General features: G+C 37.9%; 1 protein-coding gene across 5 annotated transcripts in view; it reads left to right on the forward strand.

Annotated features, from left to right (window-relative positions):
- The first annotated feature begins 65 nt into the window (after positions 1-65).
- ANAPC10 (anaphase promoting complex subunit 10) overlaps positions 66-16,589 on the forward strand; it is a 35,818-nt gene continuing 19,294 nt past the window's right edge. For 2 of the 5 annotated variants that reach the window (XM_027721105.2, XM_039391053.1), the window contains exons 1-4: positions 162-623; positions 6,089-6,205; positions 7,368-7,458; positions 8,244-8,364. In XM_027721105.2, coding sequence (XP_027576906.1) covers positions 554-623; positions 6,089-6,205; positions 7,368-7,458; positions 8,244-8,364 — 399 coding nt within the window. In that variant the 5' untranslated portion in view covers positions 162-553. The other 3 variants (XM_027721106.2, XM_027721107.2, XM_039391051.1) reach the window with 3 other exon arrangements.

The raw sequence follows: 16,589 nt of genomic DNA on the forward strand, positions 1-16,589 counted from the left end.
CCCCGCCCCTGGACGCGGATCCCGTGAGGGGCGGCCCCGGCGCCTGAGGGAGGGAGGGTGGAGCGGCGCGCGCGCCCTGCGGCCCTTTGGCCGCCGCCTCCGCCCATCGCTGCGGCGGCGGCTCCCGGCAGGATCAGGTGGGAAAGGTGGGAGCTGCGGCTCCGGAGGAAGGCTGAGGGGAGGAGGAGGAAGAGGAAGAGGGACACTCAGCTCGGGAGGGAGCTCGGCGGGCTGAGGCGGTGCGCTCGCCCGGGTCGGGGGCTGCCCGAGCGCGTCCCTCCCGCGGTGCGTGCGGGTGTCTCGGGAGCGGGAGAGCGGAGCCCGGGGCTGGGATTCCAGCGCGGCCGGGGTGTTCCGCGAGTAGGTGTCGCTGCTTTATTATCGATATTTAAGCGTTTTGCAGGCCTGCGGGCTACGGTGTTGTAAAATTGGTTAATTAATCGAGAAGTGGTGGGGGGAGGGCTACCAAGGAACCTGAGCGAAAGCAGCTCTTCGTTTGTCAAAGCCACTTCATCCCCTGGGTGCTGTGGTTTTTAAAGGCGGCTTCCACCTAATGTTTACACTTCACACGACTTGTAAAGAGGTGCTCGAATCCCTTAATGAACAGTTTACATCCTTACCAGGTAAGTTTGGAAGTCTTGGCTTTCACAAAAATATATTAAAAACCCCGCAACATTTATTTAAATTGATTAAGGATACACGTCTAAAATCGCTAATGTAATTCAATTGTACAGTTGCTCTAATTACCCTTATTTTTAGTGAAATATATTTGTGACAATGAAGGACTGTAGTAATTTTCACTAGTAGGCTTAAAGTGATGCTCTGAAGACAGAGTAAAAATAATAAGTGTTTAGAATTGTATCGAGAGAATCATCTGAGAGGTTGAACATTCAGATAAGCGGCTGTTGCAATAGGGTGCTACTGAACGCTTACTATAATTGTTAAATATTAAGTAAACGTTAGTAATTTGAATGTTTAATGTTGTTGTTTAGTCCTCCATTTGAAAAACAAATAGTAAGCATAGTGAGAGTCTGGTTTTTGGATATATCTGGAGGCCTTTGAAGGCCTTAAACCAGCAAGGGTCTAGCCAAAGAAAATGAGAGCAGGGAAAAGAGCTTATGAGGTAAAATGAGTAGTGCCATTAAGAAAACCAGGGAATCTAAGGTATGAAATTTCCTTCTGATAAGAAGAACAGGAAAAACAGTCTTATGGATGTTGGAAAAGTGCTGGTGTAGTCAGTGCAGCCTTTGTTCAATTCCGTTGGAAAACCTGTAGTCAGATATTTGCTAAGACTGAATAAAATTATATGATGGGAATGCAATCAGAGTCATTTTTTTTTAAATAGAAAGGCTGAACTTTGGTTCCCTGAAAGATTCTGAGGTTTAAGAGCAGTCTGGATCAAACTTTTTTACAGTAACCAGTGCGTTTAATGAGACAGACATATAAGGAGTTTGTCTTGAGTTTTATACATTTTCTGCTGTTGTTCAAGCTACTGCAACGTGGTCTAAAAATAATTTTTTTTAAAGATCTTGTACAGCTGGTTGAAAAATTGCATTTGAAGCTGACATGTAAAATCTCACTTTTAAACAAAGTGTGCTCCTGGTGAGTTCAGCTTTGAATGTATTTTCATTATATTCTGTAGTGATGAACACAAAATAAATATGTTGCCAAGTTGGAAGCACTGTACAGCTCCGGGTCAGAATTCAAAATGATCTTTAGAAGATTGGTAGCAGATTGGAAACCAGTGTAACTAAGCTCAGTTAACAAGAACTGAGGGAGGAAGAGAACACAGGAAGAAAAAATCAAAGGCCTGATTAGTGGAAAGGCTAAAGTGAACAGTAAACAGTATCCCAAAAAAACATTTGAGCACTGTAGTGCATAGTACATTAAATATAAGTTTGATAATATGTTCTTTCAACTAGACAAGTTAACAGATGTGATTAAAGACAAGGAAAGTGATTGCTCTGTTGAATAAGGGCCTTAGCTAAAATGGTATGGTTATTTTCTTGCATGATAGTATGTAGATACCTAGACTCTGCTAGAGTGTTAGGTTTATAAAACTTGATTTGTAGGGAAGCTTTAGAGACATAGGCACACCAGAAAAGAAGAAACTAAGAGCAGATTTGATGAGGACCCTCACATCTGTAAAGGGTTGGAACGTAAAGGCCAGTGATTAACTAGTCTTGGAGTTCTCTGGAGAGCAGGAGCAGAAATCCTGCTTTTTTCCTAGAGAGTGATACTGTTAAGGGCAGTCTGGTCTCTCAAGGGCCCTTACAGGTGTGAGTTTAAACAGTTCTGTTTGTAATAACCTGGTGGAATTAGAAACCTTAACTGGGGAAAACTGCTTTGCAATCTGCAAGTTCCCTCGAGCCTCGATCTTTATGGAGCTTTAGTAGGAAAGGCCATGGTGTGTCCTTCTGTGTCTCCTGTTTAGTGTGTTATGGAGGAGTATTTTTGCTTTCAGATAAGCACCTTTTAAAGGTGTCTTGTGCTGGTACACTGAGGGTGCCCCATTTGGTTTGGCTGTGAAAGGCAGACTGTCCAACCATTTAAATCCGTTTCACTCTGTTTATAAACTGTGTGCCTGCTAAAACGTCTTTAGTGGCTGTTACTCCACAGGGATGGGATGTTCTCTGGAAAAGAGCGAACTTCTCTGAGGAAGATGGTGAGGGATAAAGTGTTAAAGGAGGGGGGGAAAAAAGCTGATCCACTGCTTCATCTTGATCAAAGGATGTGCATACCCTATAGTGGAAAGGGACAAAATGGAAGCGTGGCCTTGATCATGTCATTAAAACATTCATATATTAATGTTGCTAATAAGGAAACAGTGGCCTATTAATGATCTTTTGGAATAACTGAATTGGAAAATTGGAGATGTTTCCAGCCAGTGCTTCTATAGATGTGGTGTCTTTCCATTTTTCAGCACGTGTCAAGGAGAAGGGCCTCTAGAAAGATTAGTTGTTTTTACACAGCCTGAAAAAGCCGAGAAAAGTTTTATTAGGTGACTTAAATTACTTTTAAAGCTAAGTATTTGTGTCTTGCTCAATATGAGGTACTTTTACTTCTGCTAGGAAAACATCCAGAAGTGTTGTTTGAATGAGCTGCTGCTGCATTATTTTTATCTTAGCTATCCAGAATGTCTTGTTCCTGAGCTAGTTAAACAGGAGTTCTGTCATGAAAATCTGACTCAGTTAGTTCAACCATTAAAGATTTTCAGTCTTTTGCATCACCAGTACACAGTATGTGGTTGATTTATTTGCCAGCAGTGGTTTGGAGTTGGGATTTGGATTTTGAGTAGCTTTGCCTGTTCGATAGAAGGAAACAAACTCAGTTTAAAACATTGGGAAACTTGGATGGTGTTTCTTGTTTTATGGTTCAGACCCCCAAAATGATTGGCTCGTACTTTTGAGTACATTACAATACAAATTTTGGCAGTGTTAAATTATTTAGAACTTTTCTCTGTGCTCTGAAGCTTGTAAGAAATCTCAACATCGTTGTCTTAAGGGATTCTGCAGACTTAAAAGTTCTAGTAAGTTTTTTCTGAAAGCAAGTGTAATCAACTTTCTGATATAATCAGAAATCACAGTGTGATTTCTGTGCCTTACCTTATTTTGGTGAGTTTTGATGGAATGTTTGCATACTTCTTTTGTCTCGAGGGTGGGTATCTAACAATAGCTATGTCTAGGAATGAACCTGTGAGTATCAGATTTGGAGTTTTTCATTAATTTTCTCTTGAAGTCAAAAGAGATTGAAGGCTTGCTGGTGATGATTTTCAAAAGATGTTTTGTATGATGTTTTTGAGATGTGATTACTTGAACTAAAATGAATAACAACTTTACTTTGTGAGGTTGAATTCTCTTCACTTCTCTATTTTCAAAGGTGGGAAGAACAGCATTATTGGTTTCTATATAAATCTGAGAATTAAAATGAATGCAACTCAACCTCTCTTAGTTCATTGTCACAAAAGTGAAAAATAGCAGAGTTTGGACTAGTAGGTCATTTGAGCTTTAAAATTCATAAGTCCAGAAAAATACTCTCCCCAATGGTTAATAAACATAACTTGAATTTTGGTGTAGGATGAGGGTTGGACTAGGTGATTTTTGAAGGTCCCTTCCACCAATCTAAACCATCCTGTGATTCTGTGAAAAATGTTTGGTTTTGAAGTAGCTGTGAACTAAGTGTTTTGTAATTCTTTTCCAAGACTGTTTTGAATTCTTAGAAAATTACACTACTTGTGACATGTTGGTCAATTGAAATTGCCATTAATAAATTTAAAGTTGTACTAAGTAGCAACCAGAGGAAGTTATTTATTTTCTATTCTACTCTATTCTTGATATATACAGGTTTATAATGTGCTGATTCAGTAAAGAATTATTATTAAAGCTGTGTTCTAAGGAGCCTATTGTTAATACCTGATAGAAACTTTAAATCAGACAATGCACAATTTAAATACAGTGACTAGGGAAAATGTATGTGCTAGTGTATTCTTAGAGAAATGGCTAAATGGATTGTCAACTTAGTTTTTTTAATAGTTTTGATTTTTTTTTTTTTGAACAAAACTTTTCTGCATTGGCAAGGACTTTAAAGCATCTTGTTGCATGAGTTTGTTTTTTTTTTTTTATTTGGATGGCATTAGGGTTATTATATCTGTGAATATATATGTGATATCTGTAGGATTAGCTGTGTAGTGTTCAACTTCTTTTCTGAGAGAATGGTGTTTGAATAAGGTTTTTGTTTGTGGCCTTTTGGGACACTTGCTGTTGTCAGTATTTAGATTTTACTACACATGCAGTTGTTTATTCAGATGTTTTTATGGTAGTTAGAGCTGCAGTTTTGTATATGAGAAAGTAGCATAAATCCCTGGAATACTGTCTCGGGTCATATGTATGAAAATTAAAAAAAAAATAAAATAGCCAAGGCCCAGTAGAAAGTGTTTGTTGCAGTGAGTGATGCGCACTACAGAATTCAGATTTCCTGTGTCCCACAAAGAGTTTTTAGCTGCAGAGTTATTAGTACATAGAAAATCTTGTCTCTTCCTTATGTCACTTCTGTAGTGGGTAAGGTCTGGATCCTGTGGATACCAGCCTGGTTCTGTACCTTATTTGCTCTCTGGGTGAGGTGCTGGAAGACTTTTTCTGAGAATAGCAGAGCACAACATGATGTGATGCATGTGAGCAAAGGATGAGAAGTCACCTCTAATTCCCTGACTCTTGAGCACTGTATGTCTAATTTTAAGCTTTAATGTAGTTCCTTTCATGGAACTTAGGCTTCTCTGGAATGCTTTTCTTTTATTTTTTCCCAATTATTTTTAAGCTACTTTCTAGGAAGCAATCAGGTGGAACCCAGCATGATTATGTTGTAGTGTACGTGGTGGTAGTCTGGGTGTTGAGACTGTACGTGGTTACTTGAGCAGTGCAAGTCACAGGTGATGATTCCAGATGAAGTTGTGAAGTTAAGGATATGAACCGTGGATAAATGTGGCTATAACAAGTTGTTACAAATTAGAGACTACACAATTTGTTTAAACTCTCCTTTTCTATTTTTAAGGAGCAGTATCTCCAGGACAGGCTTGCTGTAGTTTCTGAATAGGTTTCTGAACTTGCAGATTAAGTAAAACTTTTAAGTGTATGTGGGAGGAGTGTGGAGTGAAGTTGTACTGCTAGACTTTAAATCAACAAGGTCTGTTTTAATGTCTTAAAACCAAACAGAACCATAAAAACCAAATCCTGAACCCCTGGCTAACTCTGTATGTGTAAGTCAGAATGATACAAATAAAGTAGGTCTTATGAATGTTCCAAATATGTATTGAAATTTTAAGGACACAAAACTTATGTATATGTGGAACCTCTTAGACTACTTAGTGTATTATATGTACTTATACATGTTACCTTATATATGTATAAATAAAAGGTTCTACAGATGTGCAAAAATGTATGCATATATGTGTATATGTATAAACCACATATTCTGTAGGCTATTACCTAAGTGTGAGGCCAAAGAATTAAAGTGTCTGTGAACAAACACAAGCCTTTAATTTTCCCATTAAGCCAAAAATGTGTCAACTAACTCACTTGTTTTCTCTTACTAGAAATGACTACCCCAAACAAGACCCCACCTGGTGCTGATCCAAAGCAGTTAGAGAGGACTGGTACTGTTAGAGAAATAGGCTCACAAGCAGTTTGGTCCCTTTCATCCTGTAAGCCAGGTAAAATCCTACTGTCTCATGTTAACAGAAGTTTTACCTATTTTATACTCAATTGAGTTTTTTTGTTTTACTTGCACAGTGAACAAACTAAACCATGTGAGCAAGAACCCACCCAGAACTGTGTAGTTGCTTCTGTGCTTTGGCATCTTGCCTGGGTGTCTTTGATTTTTGCCAAAGAGCAGCCATGCAGTTGGGTGACCTAAATGTTCTGTCTAAACTTTGTGTGGACTTGGCCATTATAGTGTGGCTCCCTAAAACCCTGCAAATAAAATAAAACTATTGTAAATGGTCCTGAAGTGCAGTTAATGATACCTGCTCAAAATATCTTAAGATCTGTGTTCTTTTCCTCTGGGGTGTTTGATTTGCTATTTCAGAAATAGCTATTGGGAATTTATCTTGTATCTTGCTGCAGCCTAAAGGGAATGATCCCTTTATGTCACAATATTGTGCTCAGGCTGAATGTGTTTGGTCTGATATCCTGGAAGCTTACTTGAAGAAAAATGTCATATGGTTTTGTTGCTTAAACAGGGGGAAAGTAATTTTTTATTGCAGATTAAACTTCAACTACTACATTAGAACTGCAATTAGTGTGGGCAATCAATAAAAGGATGTGATTAGTGAAAGGAGAGATAATGAAGGGATAGAAAAATATAGATTTGGAATTGCTTCTTTAAATGTGATGGCATTAACTTTCAGGAATACTGTTTTTGCCATCTGTTGCTTTTTCTAGCTAGTAACTTGAAAAACCAAAAATATTTCAGAAGACTACTTGAAAATGTTACATTTGGCTAAAATTTTATAATAAATGAATGGTCTCTGCTAACGATTTTCCCTTAGTTCAGCAAGTTAAATTACAGAATAAGTGGGAAGATCTAACTGTTAATTGGTGTTCTGACAATCCATATGAGTTACTACTTAACCATTTGAAATTCCAGGACATGTTGACATGGTTTCACACCCCACAGACTTCCACAGCATTGAGTTTTCACAAATTCCTCTGTTTTAGTTTTGTGTCAGAAAAGCATAGGCACAACTTGGGTATCTAGAAATATTTCCTTATATGTTATACCTTGGGCTACATTAGTTTGTAACAGCTGAAGAGAAGCTACATTTGCATCACGGAAATGGGAAATTCAAGACTATAACATTTTCTTTTTCTTAGGGTTTGGAGTGGATCAGTTACGAGATGATAATCTAGAAACTTACTGGCAGTCAGATGGATCACAGCCTCATTTGGTGAACATCCAATTTAGGTATTAAAAAATACTCCCTATGAGTTAGGGTGTTTTATATAACTTTGTGTTGATAACTGTTCACCAAGATAGGAATTTTGGAAGTGAAAGGACTCCTGCATTAATCCTGTTACCCAGCTGGTAAGAAGCCAGTTAGATGGCATTTATAAAAGTGAGATTTTCAAATGTAATGATTTACTAAATGCCTAAATAAGCAAGCAAAAGAAAGGTTTGATAGTATGTCATTTGTGACAGCGTCACAATTGCCTCCTTAAGGTGACTTTTATCCAGACTTTCTGTCTTTGAGAGTAATTTGAAGGATAGATGGTTGTTGTTAAAGTAGTCCTGTGTAACCTGACAGCCGAGTTTGAGAAACCTTTTTTATTCTATTCTGTGTAGGATGCTTTCAGTACTTTTTCTTTAACCAAACTTAAGGTGATGTTAGATGTTTGTCACCTTTTTTTATTTCCTTTTTTGAGAACCCCTTGGTATAACAAGAGAGCTGATATTTGATAAGCTAAACATAAGCTTCATTACATACATGGGCTTATTTGGCATCTTGGCCCATTTCTTGGTATTCTGACATTTCTGAAGGCAGACAACGGAGAACACTGAAAATCAACTCTGTGTACATAACCTAATGTGAAAAAACCACCTTGTTCTTTAAAAGCAAGTTTCTTATAAATCAGTAGACACACATATTCATTTTTAGAACATTTAAATCCTTAGTTGTTGCAAACTAGCAATAACCTGATCCTGAATATTTTTCTTTATGATGCTTACATAGCTTGTGTTGCTTCTTGCAGAAGAAAAACAACAGTGAAGACATTATGCATTTATGCAGACTACAAATCTGATGAAAGTTACACTCCAAGCAAAATCTCTGTCAGAGTAGGAAATAATTTTCATAATCTCCAGGAAATCCGGGTAGGTCTCTGATGCTTTGCTTTGTGTCTTAAGATTGTTCTCTCTCATTAGGACATCTGATGTAGAAAAATCAGTTTGGGAGGTAAAATATGGCATTGTGCTTGAAGTGGGAAAATGGCTGGGTTTATTTTGATGTTTGCTTTTAGTTTTTGCCTTGTAAATTTACTCGTCTGGTTTCTGTTTTTTTATTAGGCTCCATTGCCAACATCGTTATCATGGACTTGATATATGGATCCTACAATGGGATAGAGAGCAGGGGTGTCCAGAACTAGGCTGTTTAGAGTTGGTTAAACTTTGATTTTACTCATGTAAAATACCTGCAGATGTATGCATTGCATGCATCAAAAGGGAAACTTAGCTTTTAAATGCTTGCATTTTTTTTTTTTTAAAAAAAGCATGAATTTGAGTTATTTTTTCATTAATGACTTGCTCACCTGTTGAGTCTCATCACTAGGACTCAGAATTTAAAACTACAGATTTTAATTATAGGCATGTATGGTGCATAAATATTTTAGAGTCTGGATTTCATTGTTGGGAGGCTGCATATTCTCTTACTAACTGGCAGCATCTGATTCAAAGCTAACTTTGAGACTCTGGAAAGAGAAATTAGGACACAAAGGCAGATAACCAGTTCTGCAAAGGTTTCTTTGTATTCTGCTGGTTAGAGGATCTTTATGTAAGGGAGAATCTGCTCCATATCTTCTAATAGCTGACTCCAGCAGCTGCTGGTGGTGAGAGCTCGTAGAATTGAAGCTAACTTTTCTGTAATCATACACAGAGCAAACAAGATACCAACTTAAATTGAAAGTAATGTCAATTACAGTCATATATGTTCATTAATGATATTTAACTTTTGAGTACAGTTTCTAATTTTTTGTAAAGCTTTTTTTTTATATATTGGACAGTCACTGAGATGTAGAAATTGTGAAAGGGATGCAGTTTTTTAACAATATGATGCAAAATCCAATTTCCAGTTCTGAAGATATGCTTAAGACTTTGAATGACACAGTTGTAGTGTCTTATTAATGTTTTTATTTACAAAAATGTAACAGTCAAACCCAGTATTTTTTCATAGTGATGCTTCTAGCCAGAACAAATGAGATCAGATTTGAGTTGCTTTAACTGCTTAGTTTTGCTTACCTTCTGATAAATAGTAAAAGCAGATTTAAATTAGTCTATGATCTTATTAGATGTCCACCTTCTAAACTAACCAGGTTTACAGGTATAAGCAGGGCCTCATGTTTCAAATTCTTCTTCTCTAGAGCTCAGTAGCTACTGGCGGATACTTTGGGAAGGTCTAACTTACCAGCTTTATATGGCAGGTTTTACAATAACAGAAGGATTGGAATGACAACAAGAAAAGGGAGATGCTAAATAGTGGTTTGAATTTTTATTTCTGGGATTTTTATTATTTTCATTTTGCTTTTCAATCCCAACAGTTTGAAGTCCCAAGAGTGATGCATAAGTAGAAGGTTGTGGATGCAGTAGGAGTAAAAAAGGGTAGCAAAGATATATGCCTCTTATGTTAGCACTGTGTCCTTTCAATGATTTGTGATGTTCTCTCAAGCTTTGACCTTTACTTTTATCCTAAATCTTAAATGGAGAGGTCTTGATGTGTTTTATTTTTTTTTAAAGTATTTAATTAAATATTCTTTCAAAAGAAATGAATCATCACATTACTTTGACTTTCAGCAGCAGCAAATTCTGTCTTTTAATCTTCCTAATTGTACTGTAGCAATCTGGGAGCTGATCACTGTATGTAGAACAGTAACAGCAGCTGGATCTTTTCCCTCTTATCTGCGGGTCAGTTTTCCGAGTGTCCACTAGATGTCATTGTTGTCCTTAATTATCAGTTTGGTTTTGCACTTTTATCTACTCTTTCAATAACTAAATGATTATCCTTTTTGTAATAATGCTTGTACAGTATTATGCATATAACTCCCTAGCTTAAGTTTCTTATACAGTGGTAAACTTCCACTCCTGAGGGTATATTTGTTATTAACATATTAAATATCTACAGAAACAATAAAATGCATAACAGGTGTATTAGTCTTCTGCAATTTCTCAGGCAATATTTCTTTTTTTCTTGCTAAGAATGGGATTCTGTATATAATGTATTTAGTTAAAAATGGCACTTCTAAATGAAACAAATTACTAGGATTTTTTATAGTATACGAGTGTGACCATAATATGGTGCACAAGAGAGTAATTCTTATGTGTACCACATCCTCAGGTACTTTTTTTACTTCAAAACTGAGAAGAAAATATGGTCATGCTTCTTTGTCACCACCCTGATGTTACCTGTTCCTATGAATTTTCATATTTCCTAAACTACTTGATATTCAGAATGTGTTTTTTAAATTTTCCTTCAGTCCTGAAAATTTCTCTTTTCTTCAGCTTCTCTGACACATAGGCAGGTTATTAAAGCAGTGTGAACTATTATGAGCTCTTTAGAGAAATCTGCTTAATTATACAATGATTCCATTGGCTTCAGGACTGATTAACTGGATGGAAAATCAGGCTAAATTATTTTCTGTTTTTCCGTGGATGTTTGCCCAGTTCACAGTGTCTAATGAATGTGTTTTCTTTCCTAATGGTCTGATTTTCAACACAGTGCAATATGCTGTTAGGCTAAATTATGTCATGAATGTAAGATTAGCTTTAGTTTGTGTTCTGGTATGTAGACATGCCTTTTTTTGGAACCTAAGATGAAATTATTTTCTGAATAAAATGTTTTTTTCCCCTCTGAGAAACAAGTTGTTTGTATCCCATTGTATGGATGAGAACAGCCATCATAATCTGGCAGTGTTATTCCCTTACTGAACTGGAACTGAAGTTAAGATGTGTGCAGTCAGCCTTCTCCTCTGACTTAAGTGCCTTTTTATCACAGCTGTCAAGCTTGGAGAGCAAGGATTTTCTTATTTCCAGTCGTGGAGTTTTCCCACATAATGGTTCAAACAAGTCTGGATGGACAAGACAGTCTATAGACACATTTTTAGAACAGAATCCAGACTCTTCACTATGCAATTCAAGTTATTACACTTTCTCATGGTATGAAAGTAACCCACTGCAAAGGATGTGAGTGAAATACTGGCTGCAAGAGATCTCTGATCTCTTCAAGTGATGCTCACCTGCCTGTTGCTTTTGTACCCTCTCCAAGACATTTAGGTCTTCAGCAGTTCCCTTTGCCATAAAAAGATTAAGTGTTGTGATGCTCAGTGTTGCAGGTAGGGTTTCAGGTTGTAGTCTGTATTCATATATACATTCACCTTGTAGTTTCAGTGGCTTCTGCTGTCAGCCTATAATGTAGGGTCTTCACACTGCAAAGCAAGACACCTGTAAACTCTTGCATTGGTCAATTCTATAGCTTTGGATAAAAAATACACTCTGGGAAGGTGTGGATCAGACTTTCTGAAATTAGCTTCTTCTCATTGGTTCACATCTGAGAAGCACTGGGGTTTAATCCCAAAATTAAAGTTGCCTCAAGAGGTAGGACCCCTCCTGAAAGAACCAGTCTTCTATTCTGCTGTGCCCTGTAGAGGACTCAGCAGCAGAATGTGCCATAGTAACTAGGTATGGTGCAGCTAGATAGGGATAGTTTCTTTCCCATTCCAGGGGGAGTTAGTTCTTGCAGCTTTTTGGGCTTTCACCTGGTTTTTGATTTTGAAGTGGGATGTGTTTTTTGTTTGGTTGCTGGTAGTTGAGAGAAACTGGCAAGCTTTGTGATAGGAACAAACCATTGCTGTGCTTACTTTGCTTTTCAAACTGTTTCAAGGTAGTAATCATCCACTTGTAGATGAGATGTATTAGTGCTCAGGCCTAATGGGAAATGATCAGAAATACCCCACTGAAGAGGAGGGAGCCAGGAAACGTCTGGCCATGGATCTGCTGTGTTTATGCAGTAGGGCAAATTTGCAACCAGATAATGTGGCTTTGTGTTACCAAGGTAAGCAAGGTCTCTGCTCTTTCATTTTTCAGAAACCATTCAGTCTGAAACAATGCTGCTGGAACAGGGTAACTCCCCTGGCTGACAACCTTTGTAGGTGTGCAGTGCTCCATCACCGGGCAGGGATGGACAGCCCTTATGCAGGGAAAAGACACATTATCACTTGAGGTCCCATGGAGCAGACTCTGCATCGAAGAATGATGCCAAGTATTAAACATTGCTTTGCAAGAGGCCTGCTTGAATTCGGTCTCTGTATGCTTTCCTCCTGGAACAAAAGCCTACTTAACCTTTTCAACAAGAGTCTGTTCTGAAGATGGCTTTGAAGACTCAGGTGAAAGCCCTGTTATCATAGTACACTTCTGCTGGCAACGGTGCGAGGCCTTTGTTTCAACTTCTTTTTGGTTGTTTTTTTCTTTGGTTTTTTTCCTGGTTTGATTTGTTTTGGGTTTTTTTGGTTTGTTGGGATTTTTTTGTTGGATTGCTGTCTGGTTTGTTTTCAGTTTGTTTTCTATCCTTTCGGTCTTGCTTGGTGTTTTGTGACCAGGTGCAGGCTCAGCAGCCTCCCTGGTGGCCCAGTGTTGTAGCTGAGCACCACGGACAGGGCTCCTTCTTCACTGTTGTAAGAGATTCTGCACTACAGTGGGGAATTATCTACTGGAGGAATGCCCAAACTGGGGGGCTTTTCCAAGGGGTAATTAAGGAAGTGTGACCCTACTACAGTCTCTTTACCCTACAGCATCCAGTGATTGTAGTGAGGAGGCTGGACTTGTCTAGACATTTTCTGAAATTCAGCACTAGCAATCTCAACCTGTTTTCTGTATGCAAATTGTCATAGGACTGTTGTAAGGTAAAGCATCACGAAAATGTATTCTTTTGAGTCTCTAATCAAACATCTCTAAGGTGCATTTTAAATTGCTTTCCATTGAAGATGGAGTACTGAGTTGTTAATCCTTTAGATTCTTGACTAGGCTTCAAGTACTTTGGTTAGAGACCATTCCTCTATGTTCTTTCTTCCGTGTAAGAAAAGAGGCATTTCTGACCCCTCATTATTCCTTGAGTTCAGAATGTCAATTAAAAATAGTCAGTCTGCTTTCTGCAAGCTATACTTGATGCTAAGAAAAGCCCAAGTAAACTTTTAGTTTTATAGAATTTCAAGCTGTAGTCTTTCTTGTCTGTCTCTAGGATGCTCTCTAGGTGAGGTCATACATCCTCTTGTTCATTTTGGTTGTTATCTTGCTATTATGGTGGTCGAGTATAGATTTAGTTCATCAGGATGCAGACAGTACTTGTTCTTGCATCTAAAATTTACTGGTACTGGAAATCTGCACAGCAGGGCAGTAGAATGACCCACTGGTATTGGTTAGTTATTAAGCCTTGTGATTGATGTTAAAGATAGGAATCAAGTTTAGGAAGCAGGGTTATTTCCATATGAAGTTGGCACTTCATACATGTTTCCACCTTCCAGCAGAGGATGTTTTGTGAGTCACCAACTGGGATGTTCACATGAAATCATCTTTACAAAAGGAAGACAAATTTAATGACATAACATCACTGTTCCCTGCCAATATCATCACATTCTACATAATATGACCTTTTCATCATTCCTATGCTTATGAAAATCAGCTAATATATGCTTCAAACTGTGGAAAGTATGAACAAGATTACAATTTTCCTGCCCTTTTATGCTTTTGAATGGTAATACATTAGAACAGAGCTGTGCAATCATGAGAAATGCACGTACTGAAATAGCCTTTTATGCATATGGAAGTGTTTGTGTGTGTACAAACGGGGAGATCCACATTAGATCTAGAAGAATTCTGAAGTATGGAAGATTATTTTGGTCCACACATCATAAAATTGTTAAAGCATTTTTATCTTGTTCTGAAATGGTATTTTCAGAGAAATAAATATCTCTGCTGTTGGATCTTAGAGGAAAACTAAAAATTGGTTTTATGCTGTGGTATGTGTTGCATGGAGAAAGATACTTTTTCTCATGTTTTGTATCCCAGCATTCAAAACCAAATCTATGAAGGAACCTTTTCTTGCCACAGAAGGGCTCAATTAGGCAAGGGTACCTTAAAGAGGCCCAGTATTTTTAATACTGTCAGTCTGACTTTACTTTCTGAAGCAGAGGAAAAGCAATGTGAAACAAAGTGGCAGCTGCTCTATGGAAGGCAGGAACTTGATGAAGTACAGAGCTTTCCTCCAGGGAACTCAAGTATATAGAGACTAGGAACTGATCGAAGCAGTAAATGTTACATATGTGTGAAAGCCTTGCCTTGAATTATAACCTTTTTTCATGAGTATTTGATCTAAGTTTTACCATGGGAAAGAAATAGGAAAAAGTGTGTGATTTTTTCGTGTAAAAGTGAAAGAGCTTCTCTTTCCACTGCCAATGACTAAAGGCAATATAACTTATTAATCAATTATTTATGCTAGGCTCTGGAATCATGGAACCATAGAATGGTTTGGGTTGGAAGGGACCTCTAGTTCCAACCCTCCTGCCATGGGCAGGGACACCTTCCACGGGATCAGATTGCTCAGAGCCCCATCCAACTTGTCCTTGAACACTTCAGGGATGTGGCATTCACAGCTTCCCTGGGCAACCTGTGCCAGAGCATCACCACCCTCACAGTAAAGAATTTATTCCTCATATCTAATCTAAACCTTAGTTTAAAGCCATTTCCCCTTGTCCTGTCACTACAGGCCCTTGTAAAATATTTCTCTCCCTCTTCCTTTTAAGCTTCCCTCAAGTACTGGAAGGCCACAATTAGGTCATGCCTAAGCCTTCTCTTCCTGTAGCAAGTGCTTGATTACATGGTTTCATCTCTTTTCTGTGAACCAAGTTCTAGTAGGAGGATCTGAAGAGATTTCCTAAAAAACTTGTTTGTTAAATATTTTACTTCTGTAAAAATCTTTCTGGTACCAGTGGCTTAAAAATTCAGGTTTTTAAAAACATATGTTATCAATGCAGGTAAACTGCATTTTCCCTCCAAAATGATGGGGGACATTCTCATTGGCTTTAATGCAGGCTTTCACTAGTGTATTCTAATTACAATGCTCTAAATAAGTTCCAGTCCTTTGGACATGAGCAGGTTGCAAATAGTTCTCTATGTATGTTTCTCTGTGAGAGGGAAAGAGCCAGATACTGGAACTTTTTATATTAGTATTTTTTAAAAAAAGCAGGGAGAGAATTGTGGCCTTACAGCAGATATAGGATAGTATAGGAAACCAGCTGCAGATTTAGGTGAGCATATTCTCCAGCACTCTTTCGAAGTATGTAGGATAATGCTACTGTTGTAGAATGGTAATCTTATTAGTCATCTGTTAGGAAGGTGATTTGTTTGTAGTCTGTGCAGATTATCTCTGCTATTGAACCAGTATCCCAAGTCAAAGTCCACACTGGGTTGTGTCCAGTTTATACCTGACTGAAACTTGTAATTGTGTTCTTCATTTTGGTACCAATTTGTAATCACTTGGCATTTTTGTTCAAATGAACTAGTTCTGTCTAGAATTGCCTAGTTTCCCCTGGTATAATTTACCTAAAAGCTCCCCAGAAAAAGCACCATATACAATTAAGTTCCTTCCAGTTAAGAACAGTCCTTAAAACCTGTTGTTCCCATTTGTTCATCGGTTTGCTATACTGACTCAGCTTTTCTTGGTAACATTTTTCAGAAAAGCTATTGGTTTTCAGTAGTGCTTGGTTATCGATTAAACAGCTGTTAGGGATTTAATATACTGTGTATAATTCTGTGTTGTTCACCAAATTTGTGGCTTTCTGGAATCCATATTTCCTTATTGATTATCTCTGTGATTGTCCCCTGTGCTACAGACTTCACAGATGGTTGCAGTAGGCTTTTCAATCTTTGTAGCATCTCTATAATACCCAAAGTAGTAGAATAGAGCCATGAAAGGTTCCTGGTTTTCCATGACGGTGTCTTACCTTTTTATTGTCCCTGAAGGATTTGTTCAGGAAAGATTTGAATAGTGGAGATCAGTGTACTAATAGACTAACCCCTTTACCATTCCTAATTAGTAAAAATGAAGAATCTCTTCTTCACAAGAAGATTTTGTGATGGATGGTCAATGTGTTAATAAAAGTTCTGTAAAGACTAGGGCATGTCATTTTTCCTCTTTGCACATGCTGTCAGTGGCATGGCCATGCTGCTGACCTACAAAAATTCTAGCTAGAGTTTTGGAATAGTCCTCCTTTTTTCCTAATTTTATTTTTAAGTCTACCATCTTCTGCAGCTGATTTACACACATGGTGCTTTTGGCT

This window comes from Pipra filicauda, unplaced genomic scaffold (genome assembly GCF_003945595.2).
Source record: "Pipra filicauda isolate LSUMZ 115617 unplaced genomic scaffold, ASM394559v2 scaffold8_size5757611_pilon, whole genome shotgun sequence".
NCBI classification, from domain to species: domain Eukaryota; kingdom Metazoa; phylum Chordata; class Aves; order Passeriformes; family Pipridae; genus Pipra; species Pipra filicauda.